The sequence below is a fragment of the Ursus maritimus genome, unplaced genomic scaffold (assembly GCF_017311325.1).
Source record: "Ursus maritimus isolate PB19 unplaced genomic scaffold, ASM1731132v1 scaffold_16, whole genome shotgun sequence".
NCBI lineage: Eukaryota > Metazoa > Chordata > Mammalia > Carnivora > Ursidae > Ursus > Ursus maritimus.
This window is the reverse complement of record NW_024424008.1, coordinates 30,523,585-30,539,911: the sequence shown is the minus strand read 5'-3', so window position 1 is coordinate 30,539,911 and position 16,327 is coordinate 30,523,585. Positions and strand designations below refer to the sequence as shown.

At 39.9% G+C, this 16,327-nt stretch overlaps 1 protein-coding gene across 1 annotated transcript in view; it reads left to right on the top strand.

Moving 5' to 3' along the window:
* Positions 1 to 16,327, top strand: part of CEP295 (centrosomal protein 295) — a 52,441-nt gene that overhangs the window by 26,144 nt on the left and 9,970 nt on the right. Inside the window, 8 exon segments of the mRNA XM_040630992.1 lie at positions 3,071 to 3,163; positions 3,316 to 3,419; positions 5,369 to 5,506; positions 5,923 to 6,020; positions 6,292 to 9,805; positions 11,059 to 11,227; positions 11,365 to 11,508; positions 15,545 to 15,697. Of these exon segments, the coding sequence (XP_040486926.1) occupies positions 3,071 to 3,163; positions 3,316 to 3,419; positions 5,369 to 5,506; positions 5,923 to 6,020; positions 6,292 to 9,805; positions 11,059 to 11,227; positions 11,365 to 11,508; positions 15,545 to 15,697 (4,413 nt within the window).

Sequence of the window (16,327 nt, the reverse complement as noted above, 5' to 3'; positions counted from 1 at the left end):
AATGTAGTAGTAGTATTTATACGTGGTTGACCCTTGAACAAAATGGGTTTGAGCTACATGGGTCCAATTATATGCAGGGTTTTTTTGCATAAACATATTAGAAGATTTTTTGGAGGTTGTAACAGTTTGAAAAAACAGAGAAACTGCATAGCCTAAAGTTACAGAAAAAATTAAATAGGTATTTTAAGAATATAGCATGTAATACATATAAGATACAAAATACGTGTTAATCAACTATGTTATTGGTAAGGCTCCCAGCCAACCATAGGCTATTAGTAAAGTTTTTGGAGAGTCAGAAGTTGTAAGTAGGGGGTTTGGCTTCAAACTCCGGCATTGTTCAAGGGTCAGCTGTATATATTAATAATAGTCCAGTGTAACTCAGGAACCAAAATTAACCAGTTTGTTTTGTTAAATATTTAGCCAGTTTCTAATTTTTCTTGTTATTTTTTGTGCTATAGTGAGCATCCTTTTAGCAGTCTTTGCCTATATCTTTATTTCCTTAGGAACAACTCTTGAAAGAATTCCTGAATCAAAGAATGATGAATATATTAACAGCCTTTGAATATATTGTGTGTTTATTTCACATTGCCACCAGAAATTTGGTTTCTTTGTCACTCTTAAAGAAGTTTCTTTTGGTAGACGAAAAGGCTGTTAACCAGAAGTTACAAAGGTCAAGCCAGAACATTATCTGGCATTACAAAGTAACAAATGAGTCGTGATGATGTAATTCCTCTTCGATTCTTTTTTTTTTTTCTAAGAGTTTTATCTTCTGAATTTTTTTAAAAATGTGATTGGATTTTTATGGAAGTATTTTGTTACCAGGCTTCTGAAAGAAGTGACTTACAGTCTGTGTCTAGATTTTGGATTTTATCCTAAGTACAACAGGAAACCTGGAACTCATTTCTTCACTTGACCTCTTGACACCACCCTCTCACTTTTCCTACCTCACTGGCTCCTCCTCTGTGATTTCTTTTGCTGCTGTTCTTGTCTCTATAACCACTAGTCATTGCTCCCAGAGCATGTTTCTCAGATCCTTTTACATTCCCTAGTTGAATGCTAATGTCATGACTTTACATTACCATCTTTATTCTGATGACATCTGAGTGTCTTTCTAGCTTTGGTCTCACCCTCAAAACCTGTCCACAGTCCAACCAGTTCTCACCACCTACCATCCTAGTTTAAGCTACGTTTCTTGTCCAGTGTGGATTCTTGGCAGTGGCCTCCTAACTGGTCTGTCTTCAGATTTTGCACCTCCCTGCTACGACCTAGTCCCAGAGTCATCCTGTTAAAACACAAATTACCTCAAGTCATTCCTAAGGAGGAAGCCCTCCAACAACTACCCAGTTCATTCAGTTAAAACCAAAGTGCTTACAGGGGCATCAAAGCCTTGTATAATCTGCGTGCATATATACCCCCTCCCACCATTTCTTTCACTCTCTCTTTCTCTAAGTTCATTTTCTACCATACTTCCCTCCCAAACTACTCACCATAGGCACTGGCTTCCTGGCTATTCCTCAGACATAGCAAACTTGACTAACATGGTCTTTGCAAATTGAGCTCTTTTTGGCTGGGGTGCTCTTGGATATTTCTGTGCCTCACTCTCACTTTCCTCAGATACTTAGTGAGACATGGCTTTCTCAGCGAGGCCTTCTCTGTTCACTCTGTATAAAATGGCAAGTTTCTACACTCCTCCTCCTCCCGTACCCTTTACTCCCTATCACCTTTACCCTGCTTTTTCCCCATAGCTCTTGCCTTCACTCCTTCCATAGCTCTTACCAACATCTCCTGGACCATAAAGTTACTTTCTTGGCTTATTTGCTTCTTGACACTTTCTCCACCCTGTACATCCTCCAATTCCATTGAAGGTAGGAACTGGGTTTTCTTCATTGCTGTATCCCCAGGGCAAGACTAGTGCCTTGTACCTAAACGATGCTCAGTTAGTATTTGCTGGATTGAATAGCTTAAAACAAGAGTGGTTTGGAAGTGAGATGTAGATATGATATTTAAAGCTACAGGCATAGAAGAACTCTTCCAGGAGAAAGAATTTGACCTTCGAGGGACATTTGAGGGACTCCATCATTTAGAAGATGACTAAAGGAGGGGCAGACAACAAAGGTGGTAAAAAGGAGTGGCCGACAAAAGTAGGAGAGAGTATGGTTTCAGAATTCAGTAAAAGGAGGCGCTTTCATCTTCAATCCTTAACCAGGTTATTTTTTTTAAAGGCCCTGTACGAGTTGGCTTTCTCCAGCATCATCTTGCTTCATTCATTCTCCCCCTTGTCTGACTACATTTCATATTCGTTCCTATACCTCCCCACCTCCTTTACGTGGCTGATTCCTCCTTACCTTTCAGATGTCTGCCTAAATGTCATTTCCTAAGACAAATCTCACCTGCGCCCCTAGTCTAATTCACCTTCTCCTTTAATACTCTACTGCATAATCCTTTCTTTCTCTTATATAGCACTTATCAGTTACTAGTTTTGTAATTATTTCTTAGGATGATTATTTAATGTTTCTGTCCCCCCACTTGCCCTGTAAAACTTCCTTTAGGCCTTTTTAAAATTTGCCACTGTATCCCCAGCGTGCAGCACGTAAGTAGGAGCTGCCTAAGTGAGTGAGTGAACGTTTGATTCAGAGTTCCTAACTACCCTGATACGGTCCAAGACACTGCTTTAACTTCCTTCTCCATTCTGATTTCAGAAATACGAAAAACCCCGTCTAAAAATGGCAGGGGTACATTGACATTCCTTAAGCTTCTCTTTTTTAACTTAGCTGCCTTGCTTATTCTGTTCTTCTTTGCTTTTCCCTGTGTTTGAAACTGTCAGTAAACCTTTTTAATCAATTCTTCATTTTTTCCTTTTCAAAGTTCACAATTTTAGTCTCTCATCTGTCTTCTTTTATTAGGTTCATGTTTAATGGATAAAATATGCAGTCATCTGGAACATGACTAGATCTTAACTAAATGTTAGATGGACCAAAATTGAATTGTTAATCTGAATGCAGGTTTTTGTTACTTTGTTCAGATTTAAGTTTACAGTGATAATATGTTTGTAATAATGTATCTACTACAGTTGCTGAAAGTGATACTTTAACAGTTGACTCCGGACCAATTACTAGTGAAGAGAAACCGCTTTCATTGGATACAGACTCTGAAAAGGAACAAGGTATTTCTTTTTATCACATTCTCAAATTAAGCTTGCTCAATTTAACATTTTTTTCCTAATAAAATTACATATGTCATAAATGAATAAAGAATTCTAGTGGTGTCAGAATTTTAAATTATTGGAACTAATTTTTGTTTTTGGGATTCTCTTAGAAATAAAGGAGGCTCAGCCTATCACAGCTGTAGCTCAGAGTTCAGTTCTACTGCATCCTCAAGAAGAAGCAGCCAAAATTAGAATGGCAGCAAGGCAGAAACAGGTAATCTGAAATTTTTATTTTTAGAGGTTTTTTTCTTCCCCTAGGTTCTATAATTTTGTGTGATCAATGAAATTTGTCTTACTGTCTGGCTGCTTTTGATACTATTTCTTCTGTCTTGTCTTAGGCATTCGGCTGATAGAAGATACTTCATCTTTGTTTATACTACTCATTTGACTCTTACTGCATTCTGTTTTGTATTTAATATTTTTGTTAAAGACAGGGACTGTCTTTTTTGAAAATTCTACTTACTTTACATAGTTTTTGGGGCAATGCTTTATACATAGTAAGTGCTCAATAAATATTTGTTGAATTCAGCTAGGCTTTATAACCTCAAAAGTTTTTTTGAAAAATAGTATTTCAGAAGAAAAATTGTTAATTCAACTTCCTTAACTATAATTTTGGCCCCATCTATCTTAATACAAGATTTTTTTTTTTTTAACACAGATTTCCTTGAAAGAGGCTAATTGTCAGTAAGCTAGTTAGCTTATAGTCATAGTTTTTATGAAAATACAGCTGGGGGTAAGAATTCTGTAAGCCAGTATTTTTCTCAGATAAGTGTTTTCTAATCAGTATTCTAAAGCAGTATTGTCCAATAGAGCTTTCTGTGGTTATGGAAATGTTCCATATCTATGTCCCGTATGGTACCTGCTAGCTGCATGGGCTATTGAATATTTGAAATATGCCTAGTACTACTGAGTAACTGGATTTCAGTTTTATTTTATTTTAATTCATTTACATTTTAATAGTCATCTGTAGCTAGTGACTGTTGTATTGACAGCATAGTTCTGGAGGTGCTGCAGAACTGTAAGTGGCCGAAGTTCAGTGGCTCCTCCGAGTAAGGGAAAGTAGAGAAGAAGCGGACAAGAACACAGCTGTAGCCATTCTTGCCTGATTAGAAATAGGGAAAATAGGGGCGCCTGGGTGGCACAGCGGTTAAGCGTCTGCCTTCGGCTCAGGGCGTGATCCTGGCGTTCTGGGATCGAGCCCCACATCAGGCTCCTCCGCTATGAGCCTGCTTCTTCCTCTCCCACTCCCCCTGCTTGTGTTCCCTCTCTCACTGGCTGTCTCTATCTCTGTCGAATAAATAAATAAAATCTTTAAAAAAAAAAAAAAAGAAATAGGGAAAATACCAGATTGAGACATTTTTTATTTTGAAAACAAGATCGTTCTTCATTATCTGTAGCAGAAGTGTCGCTCTTCATAAAACTTCCCATACGTTCCTTGTTCTACTTATTGAGTAATATTTATGTGTTCTGTGTATTCTAGGGACTGTACTAGGTGCTGGATTTAACACACAGCCAGTCAGACTAGTCCCTGTCCTTACGAAGCTTGGAGCTCCTCTGGCATGTTCTCATTACTTGGATCTCTGTGTGTGTGTGTGTGTGTGTGTGTGTGTGTTGGTGTAACACTAGAGTTTATGTGTTAGCCCTCTACCATTGTCTTCCCGTCTGTTTCACACCCGACAGAAGACACAGAATGTTGCTCATGTATTATTTGGCCTCCAGATAACTGCACTCCTTTATGGGTGTGCCTAAGAAGTCAAATTATTTGTAAGGCCTTGGTATTTAATTTCTTCGGTCATTTTTCTTACTGAGAACACTGTAAAATTAAAGATGCGAGCGCAGAATTTGGCTGAGCTTCATTTGCTGCTTCTCTGAAGGTGGGTCTTAAGAGTGGTGAGCAAGGTTTCACTGTGCTCCCACAGGAAGTAGGAACAGTTAATGTGTTTATTTTTTCCTTCCCCTTCTGCCTCTTTTTTCCTTCCCCCCTTTCCCATCTCACCCTCTTCCTCCCTCTGGCAGTGGCAGTAACAGATAAAACGTTACCACTTTCTTCTCGGATAATTGGTATTCTTGGTGATGAGGTCTGTTTCTTTTCAATGTAATTCATACAAACTTCTCTTTTGTTTGAGTTTGTTGTTAATAGGTAGTAGTATTTTTGTTACTTAGATAATGGAAATAGAAGAGCAGAAGCAAAAGCAGTTGGAATTACTTGAACAAATTGAACAACAGAAGTTACGATTAGAAACTGATTGCTTCAAGGCTCAGCTGGAAGAAGAAAAAAGGACAAGAACGCAGCAGACTGGGGTAGGATGCAGAACATCTCATCCCTACTTAGATTGTTGGGGGATAAGAAAATATGAACAGTTGTAGCGTTCAGGAAAGTAAAATGCATTTCTAATTTTTATTTGGTAATTTTTTTAACACTGTGTGTGTGTGCATATATAGGTAGCTGTAGATACATCTGTATTTTCATTTTTCGGTTTCTAGAGGTTACCAGTATATGTGACCTTGATTTATAAGTAATGTGTGTGTTGAGCTCTTGGACTTGGCACTAAAAGAGAATGGTGGATTACTTCATTTCTTAATAATGAAGTGCCAGTCTTTTTTATGAAAAATAAAGCTATATGAAAGTTTACAAATGTAGAACTTCAGTTTATATAAAATACTTCAGTACTTGTGTCTGGATTTGCCTTTTAATTAGTAGCTTTGTCTTTTACTAGGTTGGCACTGCTCCAGCACCATGCACTGTAACTTCTGATGAAGATAATCATAGGCAGATGATTCGTAACTATCAACAGCAGCTTTTACAGCAGAACAGGTATTAGCTAGGGTACAATTTATATGTGATATACTGTGTAGCTGCCTCTTCGGAATTTATTATTTTGTTTATATGAAGATCTAATCTGGATTCCCTTAGGACTACAGTATATAGGTTTCCCAAAGATCAATATGAATGTTGTTCTTTTTTTCATCATGATGATGGCCAACCCTAAATTGCTGTTTGTTAAATTTAATGTGTAGGCACTTGAGAATATAGGGCATTATTTTCATCAAGAAAGAATAATGTTTGGTTTTTTTGTTTGTTTTAGGTTTCACAGACAGTCTGTTGAAACAGCCAGGAAACGATTACTCGAATATCAGACTATGTTAAAAGGAAAGTACTCCTCCGGGTTAGCCACTTCATTGATACCTGAATCTGTGATATCAGTACTACCACAGAACTCTGAAAGACCCACTGTTCTGTCAGAGCATTGGGATCAAGGTCAGAGACCCAAGTTGAGCCCTAACAAATACCAACCTGTACCATCCATACGGATCTCCAAATTAGAGCAAGATTATTTTCAGGTTCCAAGACAAAGTCTCTTTCCACAAAGGCAGGTAGAAACAGACACATTAATCACTTCAGAAGTTTTGGCCAAGCAGTGTTTGGAATCACAGGAACAGCCTAAGCAAGTCTCACAGAGTGAAGTACAACAGAGAGACGATAAATTGATTCATAAAGACTCTCATGCACTTTCAAAGCCTTTGTCACAGGGTAAGCTGCTAATAATACAGGATCCTAAAGAAGTAGCCGAAGTATCTAGGGCAACAACTTTTCAAACTTTAGATCCCCAGCAAAGGTTCTCAGAGAACAAGGAAAGTATACCCTCCAAGCTACCTGAACGTTCTTCATTCCAGCCACTGGCAGCTGAGCATGCTTTTAGTTCTCTTCCTGTTGCAGTTGAATCTGGAAAAATCCAGGAATCCTTTTCAACGATGAACAAAAGTACAGTTTCTGTTAGTCATTCTGTAATCAGCCAAATGCAGGATAAATCTTTGCCAACCTCAGAGAATATCACAGCCCAGCTGGGTAATTTGAAGGCTCTCCAAGAACAGTTAGACCTGCAGAAGGAAGTTCTTCGGTCAAGACAGGAAGCTCAGGAACGACTGCTTTTGTACAAACAGAAAGAATTGGAAGGACAAACTGGCCTCTCTGTCTCCCTTCCATTAGTATCTCTGGAGTCATTTGCTACACTGCCTTCTGCCAGAGCTGAATCGGGAAGAGTCCAGGAATCTTCTTCAACCGGGGATGACACTGCAGTTCCCTCATGCCATCTTGGGGTCCCACGACTTCCAGATAGGCTTTTAAGTTTTTCACAGCCCGTCTTATCACAGCAAGATAATTTTAAGTTTCTCCAAGAACAGTTAAATATTCAGAGGGACAGCCTTCAAGCCAGGCGAGAAGCCCAGGAAGTATCATATATACATAAACAGAGGGAATTGGGTGGAAGAATATGGTCTGAACAGACTGCACCCCCTTCTCTCCCTTCTCAGGTAGCTCAGCATACATTTACTTCACTACCTACAGCTGGCACTCATTCCGGAAAGATCCAGGAGCAGTATTCATCGGAGAGTACGAAGGGACTTCTCTCAAGCCAGTCTGAAAACCAAAAACCTCAGGATGGGTCCTTGAGTTTCCTACAGCAGTTCCTACCTTTGCATGATAGTTTGAAGTTGCTCCAAGAACAGGTGACCACACAGAGGGCTGCACCTCAGGCCAGGCAGGAAGCCCGGGCAGAGTTGCTTTTGCGTAGACGAAGGGATTTGGGAGACAGTAAGTCTGCGCAAATGAGTTCTTCACTCCCAACAGCGGTTGCTCCGTGTTTAGTTGCTTCACAAACTCCTGCTAAAACTGAGCCTGGAAGAATTCAGAACTTTTATTTATCTGGAAAGGAGAGTGTTATTCCCTCCAGTCACCCGGTAATCCCAGCATTTCAGGATGAGCTTCGTAGTTTTCCACAGTATAACCTGCCACGGCAAGAAAATTCGACAGCACTTCAAGAACAGTCGCACACACAGAGGGTAATGCTTGGTGCTGAACAAGAAGCTCAGGAATTCATACACAAACCACATGAATTAGAAAAAACAATTTCTTCTGAACAGACTGGCCCCTCTTTATCCCTGTCCCAGGTAGCCGAGTCTGAAAGATTCCAGGAGTTTATGTCAATCAAGAGTGACAGTACAGTTCCCTTAAGCCATTCTAAGATCCCAAGATTTCAGGAAGGACTTCTGGGATTTCCACAACCTACACGACCTCTGCAAGGTAGGTTGGAGGAACACCAAGAATGGCTGGACACAGAGAAGGCGGCCCTTCATTTTAGCCAGAAAACCCAAGGAAATGTGTCTTCGGTACAAACCGACTCCTCATTCGGACCCCAGTTAGGACAGCCTTCATTTACTTCGTTACCTTCTGCTGAATCTGGTACGACCCAGGAGCCTCCTTCAACAGAGAGTGATGGTAAAACTCTTTCAAGCCATCTTCAGATCCCACAATTGCAGGATAGGCTTTTGAGGATATCACAGCTTATTCGGCCTCAACAAGATAATCTGAAGGCGCTTGGAGAAAGGTTAGCTACACAGAGAGAAGCTATCCTTCAATCTAGACAGGAAGCTCAGGAAGATTTACTTTTGCACCAGCAGAGTGAGTGGAAGCAAAGAATATCTCCTGAGCAGGTTGGCTCCTCTTCCTTCCTATCCCCAGTTGTACAGCATTCATTTGCTTCATTACCTCTTAGTGAATCTGGAAGAACCCAAGAACCTTGTTCAACTAAGAGTGATAATACAGCTTCCTCCAGACATTCTGGGATACCAGGATTGCCTGACAGGCTTTTAGGTTTATCTCAGCCTGTCTTACCTCAACAAGATCACTTGATTGGACTTCAGCAAGAACACTTGTATGCACAAAGAAATTCCCTTCCGTGTGGGGAGAAAACCCAGAAAGAATTGGTTTTGCCCGGACAATATAAATTTGAGGAAGAGTTATCCTCTGAGCATTTAGTCCAGCCTCACCATGGTGATTTGAAAGTACTTCAAGAGCAGTTAGAAATACAAAGGATAGCCATTCGATCTAGACAGGAAGCCCAAGAAGAATTACTTTCTCAAAGACTAAGTAAACTGGAGAAAAGGGTATCATCGGAGCAGATTGGCTCTTCATTGTTATCCCTTGTAGCACCGCCTGTGGCTGACTCTGAAAGAATCCAGAAGCCTCTTGCAACCAGAAGTGATAGTACTGTTCCCTCAAGTCATCCTGAGATCCCAACATCCCAGGACAGACTTCCAAGTTCATCACAGCCTGTTGTGCCTCCGCAGAATATTTTGACAGCACAGTTGGACTTACAGAGGGAAGTGGTGCATTCTAATGAGAAGGACCAGGAAGAACAGCTGTTAAACAAACAAACAAAATTGACTGAAAGTGAATCTTCTGAGCATGCTATTCCCTCTTTGTTTTTACCCATAGAAAGAGAGGATTCATTTATTCCACTGCCTTTTGCTGAAGTTAAATCTAAAAACAATGGTGAATTGTATTCATCTAGGAGTGAACATGCAGCTCCTTCAAGCAATTCTGTGATCCCCAGATTTCAAGATAGACTTGTGTGGTTTTCACAACCTGTCTTAACTCAGCAGGATAACCTAGGACTTCAGAAGCAGTTGGATCTGCAGAAGAAAGTTCTGCATTATAGCCAAAGAGCCCAAGAAGAATTGCTTGTACAGAGACAGACAACATTGCAGCAGCAGATACAGAAACATCAAGAGACTTTGAAGGATTTCTTTAACTGTAGTCAGGTATGTGTTAAACTTGAATAGTTGGAAATTAAATTAATGGAGGTAAACCAACTCAGACAACCTAGATATTTTTTTTCATCTCAGGCCTAAATAAGTTCTCAGTTATTGAGAATAAATGGTTTGACCTTAACTGCTTTAATTTTCTACCTTAAACAATGTGGATATTAAAACATAAAAATTGATTCTACCTTGCATGGTATTTATGAGGTTAATAGTTGTTCGAAGACCAACTGATTTCAGCCTTATTTTGACAGAACCAAATGAAACCACCATTAAAAATGCAGATTGTCATTTGAAGTTTTATTATAAAGGGTTTTGAGCTTACCAGAAGATTAAATTGCAAGGGCACCTGGGTGGCTCAGTTGGGTAAGCATCTGCCTTCGGCTCAGATCATGATCCCAGGGTCCTGGGATCCCTGTGTTGGGCTGCCTGCTCAGCGGGGGAGTCTGCTTCTCCTTCTGCCCCTCCCCCCCAACTCGTGAGCTTGCTCTCTCAACCCCCCCTCGCAAAAATAAGTAAAATATTTTTTTTTAATTAAATTGCAAAATAATTAGCAGAATTTCTTTATGCAAATAGCAAGTCTTGTGCTTTCTGTATAGCACTTTGTTGACATTTGTATTTGAATCAAAATTAGTACCACCTTTTTCAAGTGACAGTATCACCGCCTTTTCTAAAACTGGCGAGATTTTAGGCTGGTGGGCAGTTAGACCTGCTGTTTGTTATTGAATTGGTGAGAAGACTCTGGCACAATCACGTTGTATTCATAGTTCCTCTGTAGGGGAGATGAGTATGTTCTCCTGAATGTGAATCTGTCCATTTTATTTTAAAAGGCCACTTCCTGAATCTATGATTTAGCCTAAATAGAATTCTATATAAGTCCTTTGACATTCAAGAGAAGCTTGAGTTGAGTTCATGAAAACTTGAGTTGTAGGGATTTCCTGGTCATTTTAAGGAAAAGTGATGGGGAAAGAAAAGGAGGGGGGAGTACTTAAGTGTAATGTCTTACTGAAAGATGCAGTGGAGGCTGTTTTTTAAGTCCAAGCCCTGTGAAAGGTTGAACTTTTCAATGGAAGTATCACCTTTTCTGTATTAGAAGCATTTCTCACTTTTTTTAATCTCTAAAGTTGTAACAGTGTGATTGGTGAAACTATTTGGTTGAGGTTCTGATTTAAGAAGGGTGATACACACCTGGTGAATTCTTCACATGATCCCTTATCTTGGTCATCCCCGCCCTCAACTGTCCACTTTCTCAGATAAGTAAGCCCACGCCTGAAAGTGGTGTAGAAACTCAGAAGCTCAGAGAGTGGCTTCCTCATCGCCAGGACCTAGCAGGAGATGATCAGGAAGGCGTTAGTCCTGCAAGTAGGGGCAACTCTGGTGATAATCAGTGGCTTTCAGAAGAGAGTGGCGCCAAGCAAAGTGGTAAGATAACTGCATTTTTTTCTTGTAACTATCCTGATTATTCTTTGCTTTCACCTCCAGCAATCTGCTGGCTGCAGAAAAGTTTGTAGTATGTTAACAGATTTGTACTGTGCCTAACTTTGTCACTGACTCGGTAGGCGAGCACCTGGACAAAGAACTGGGCAGGAGATCCTCAAAGCCACCTGTAGCAAAAGTGAAATGTGGATTGGACTTGAACCAACATGAACTCAGTGCTATACCAGAGGTAGAGTCACCAGCAAGTGGCAGAACTTCTATACTAGGTAAGTATATGGTTTGATAAAACAGGATTTTTTAATAGTCTACCAGTTTCCTACATTTTTTTCACCTGCTAAATCTTTTGTCCTGAAGAAACAGGCTGTGAGTATTCATGAAAGGAAAAAAATGGTTTACATAAATAGTATTTAAAATTTAGACTTAAATGTGGCATTAGGTAACTAGCTTTTTCTCGTAAGTGGCGAAAATCTGTTTATTGTAGACAAAAATTCTTCAGTATCGTCTGCTTCCGACACTCTTGCTTCCCTCTGCTTCCTTTCGTATCTGCCTTCTTTTTTTTTTTTTTTTTTTAAGATTTTATTTATTTATTCGACAGAGATAGAGACAGCCAGTGAGAGAGGGAACACAAGCAGGGGGAGTGGGAGAGGAAGAAGCAGGCTCATAGCGGAAGAGCCTGATGTGGGGCTCGATCCTATAACGCCAGGATCACACCCTGAGCTGAAGGCAGGCGCTTAACCACTGTGCCACCCAGGCGCCCCTCGTATCTGCCTTCTAAACCTCCTTTGTTTAGGACGAGTCACTCTGTGCTTTCTTTTCCTCTTTGCTGCTTTTCTACTTCAATACCTTCCCTGCTGTTTTCTTATATTTTTTATGGGATAATTATTATGCTTAAAATCCTGGCTTTAAGGACAGTTACAGGTGTATTTCTTCTCTGTACTTTTTCCAAGATGCAGTTACCTAGGAAAAGTCCTCCCTCCGATCTTTAGTAAATAGCCCTATTTGAATTTCATAATTATTTTTAGAATTCACACTCAATTGATCAAATTTATCAAAACACATTAGGGGGAAAAATTGGCTTTGTCACTAGACAAGTACATAGAAGTGTAATAGTAACAGCTACCTTGGTCTTAAGCCATAAAATATGGTACCTTTGTTTCTGAGTGAAAGAATTAAGGAAGGTAGAGATTCAGAGTAACTCTTAAGAATCAGTCCCCTTTCTGCTTCCTTATTGTGTCTTACGAAAGTTATAACATAATGATTTTATTTATTCCTAGGCGTTTCTGAAAGCTTTTCTCCTGTTTTGCACTCTTTGGCAAACCACAGCTATTTGGGAATTAGTGCTTTCCCTAATTCAGGATGCGCATTGGGAAATTCTCACCATCGATTTCTATGATTTAATGAGTCATGTTTGAGATTGAGAAAGTGTCATCTTGTCCAAAAGAGAAAACTATATATCATATAGCTCACCCCTCACCACCACCTCCTTATCCTTGAGCCTTCTTTTTTCATGGACAAGTACTTAGATGTAAATCTTAACATTGCCCTTGTCTTTATCTCTCCAACACCCAATAAAAACGCCCAGTTCTCAGTTCTCCTTGTTCAGCTCGGGCATCTGTGCGCTCGTTCCCACTCGCACTCAGGAGTGCAGGCTACCAGTTCTCTCCTGAGTGGCTGCTACGGCTTCTGTGTCTTCCTGTTTCCAGTCTAGCTGTACTCTGATTTTCCCGTGGTACCTTCCGAGTCATCTCCCTCTGCGTCCCTGTTAGAAACTCTTCATTGGGCTTCTGTTCGATTCGAGGAATAAGTCTAAATTGAGTCTAAGTCTCCAGCTCCACCTGCCAGGCCCTTCGTGGTCTTGCTCTTCCTTTCAGGGTGGGGCTGATCCAGTGCCCCTTCTCTGGGAAACCGGGCCTGAACTATCAAGTATCCCTCTCCTGGGCCTTTGGAGCTTTTATCCTGGCCTTTATTACACTTTTTTGGGTAAGACTTTTAGTCAAAATATTACAGGCAAATGGTTTGAAAAGGCAAATAGTGCTAAAAGGTTATAACATGAAACAGCATTTTTTCCTGCCACTATCCACACTTTACCCCTTAACTTTACCAGAGGCAGCCACTTTTCAGGTCTTTTATGTGTTTCTTCTTAAATTTACCATACAAGTCACTTGGCAATGAATTTTAGGAAAAATTAAGCTAAATTACCATCACGCTAATGTATAAATGTTTTTCACTGCTAAGACAATTAGTGTACTATAACTGTTTCCTTTTTTGTAAAACTTTCTTGTATAGTAAATTGTCTCCTTTTTTTATTTGCTTAAAGTTTCTGTTAAATATCTGTTTTCTCACACTAATACTTCTATCACGTACCTCCAATAGAAGGTGAGATCACACCAGTTTGTCTGTGAAACACCTTCCACTTGAAAGTTGGGGGAGCTCTGTCATGCGTTCTTAATAAGGGGGTTATTGCTTCCAAAGAGGATGAGAATTGGTTCTTGGGGAGGTGAAGTCTGTCTTTATGTACCAAAGCACAGGTGTACATAAAAAGATAAACAGTGTATCTGTAGTTATTAAAATTTCATGGAGGTAGGAGACATGTAGAACAAAAGATAATGTCTACGGACTCCTTGGACAGGCGGTGAGAAGTCCTGTTGAGAGACACTGATCTGTGTTGATCCTCCAGTTTTCTTCTCTAGCTCATTTCTTCTGCTTTTGGTTTTTCTTCCTGGAAGAATTTCCTCAATTTTTTCCCTAACTTAATGAATTTTCATTTTGACTGTCAAATTGCATTTTCAAAAGCTTGCCCTTTCCCTGGTTTTGTTTTGTTTTTCTTCCTTTTTCATAGCATCCTGCTGTTGGCTCAAAGATGCAGCGTATTACCTGCTTTGAATATATATGTTTTTCTGTTTGTTTGGATTCCTGTATTTTCTCTGTCTGAATTCTTTTGTTCCTTTTTTGTTGTTTCTCATTTTTTAGAGGCTTTTCTCTAATGTCGTGCATATTTGAGTGGGATGCTAAAGGCCAATTAGAAATTCTGTAACGGGGGCCTTGTTTCCTGCTGAACTTCATTAGAAAAGGAGGTTTCTCATTGGGTACCCTCAATTTAGCATCTGGAGTTCTTTTCCTTGAGGCAGTTCACAGTTTAGTTTCTTTAAGAAAGGAGCCTCCAAGCGCGATACAAATCTGGCTGCTGCTGTTAATGGAGCCAGACCTGGGGGGTCTGCATTGAGGCCGCAGACTTGAATACCCCAGATTACTTTATGGCATTCTCACTTCCTTCCACCGTTGCTTCCTTTTGGTGCCGAACCCCCTAATTTCAGAGTGTATTGGATACAGTTTCTCCAGAGAATAAACCCTTAGTCTCCTGTGGGCATGATGTTGAGGGACAGGGATCTTAGGAGATGGGATAGATCTGTTCCAAGTACATATTTCTAAACATTCTCCCCGTCTTCAGTTCTCTCGTGCACACTTTCCTTATGCAATAGCTGGTGCCTTGAATTGCCAAGTTTTTCCAAGCTTGTGCACAGATTAGCTTCGACTTTGGGGTGTCTCCCACTCCTCTGTTTCCTTACTTGTTTGTTATTTTTGTATAGAAGTATAACATTCAGAGAAGTGCACAAATCATAAGTGTTTATTTCAGTGATGACCGCTGTAATAACCACCCCCGTGTAGCCACCACTCGGGTCAAGAACTAGAACCTTAGAGGGGCACCTGGGTGGCTCAGTCATTAAGCGTCTGCCTTCGGCTCAGGTCATGATGCCAGCATTCTGGGCTCCCTGCTCCGCGGGAAGCCTGCTTCTCCCTCTCTCACTCCCCCTGCTTGTGTTCCCTCTCTCGCTGCCTCTCGCTCTGTCAAATAAATAAATAAAATCTTAAAAACAAAAAAACAAAAACTAGAACCTTAGAGAACTCCACAAACCCTCCCCTGTGTCCTCCCAATTACAATCTCTCTGTTCTCTCCAGGGTAAACCTCTGCCTTGATTTCTTATACCACAGATTAGCTGTGACTATTTTTGACTTTATTTTATGAACACAGACTACACCTTGTAATACTAATAATGGTTAGTAAATTCTCCAGGCATTTTTTCCTGTGATTAGTCAATACTGAAGTATTATCTGGTGTTGAAAATGGGACTATCATTAAAAAGTAAAATCGAAGTGAAATAATTTAAAGGTCTGTGTGAAAGATAAGCAGTTAACTATTTTCTTGCTACATAGATTTTACCTGTAAATTGCCATTTTCGTTTTAGCTACTAACTCTAGAACTGTAAGTGAAAATCTAATGAGTCCATCTTGTCTTCCTCCCAGGTAAACCAGATTTTTATCCAGACAGGGACCCCCTAAGGGTCTCAATAAGCCGAGAACAAAGTTTTGTTGGGAGCCCCCTGAACTGTGATGCATTTGGATTTCTCTACCCCGTTGCCCAGGAGAACATCTGTGGTGATGACTCCAAGGAAGCAGGTGAGAGAGAACCATGCAGTGGGATTGCTGTGCACAGGCTGTGTGGACAAAAGATACTTACTGTAGTGTAATTCGTATTGAGAAATGGTGAATAGCTTTAATGACTATTGGTAGTAGAATCATTATGGTGCGTCTGTACCATGCACTTCTGTGTACTTGTTAAATGAAGGGGGTAAAACTTGTCCTTATGCATTGAAAAATGTCTGGAATGATAATCACCAAAGTGTTGGTACAGCTTTACCTTTGTCAGAGGCTGGGTTTCACTTTCCATTTTATATGTTCATGTATTATAGGTTTTTTTTCTTTTTTACAAAAAGCATGTATTATTTCTTCCCACAAAAAGCTGAATAAGGGAGTGAAGTTTATTTAGAGAATAGTAATTTTGCTTTTAAATTATTTTACTAAATAAATGCTAATAGGAAATATATGAGGGTATGGAGTTTTCACCGTTGGCAACCTCTACAAATTTTGTATTTAAGCCAATTTGTAACAGTCCATATTTAATTTAATAGTATTAAATATTATCTTTAAAATATCCTGTGGCATTCTAAATGACATGCTTTATGCTTACTTTAAAATATTTGGAAAAGAGAGTTACAAGGGACAAACTTTAAATTACTTAATCCTGCC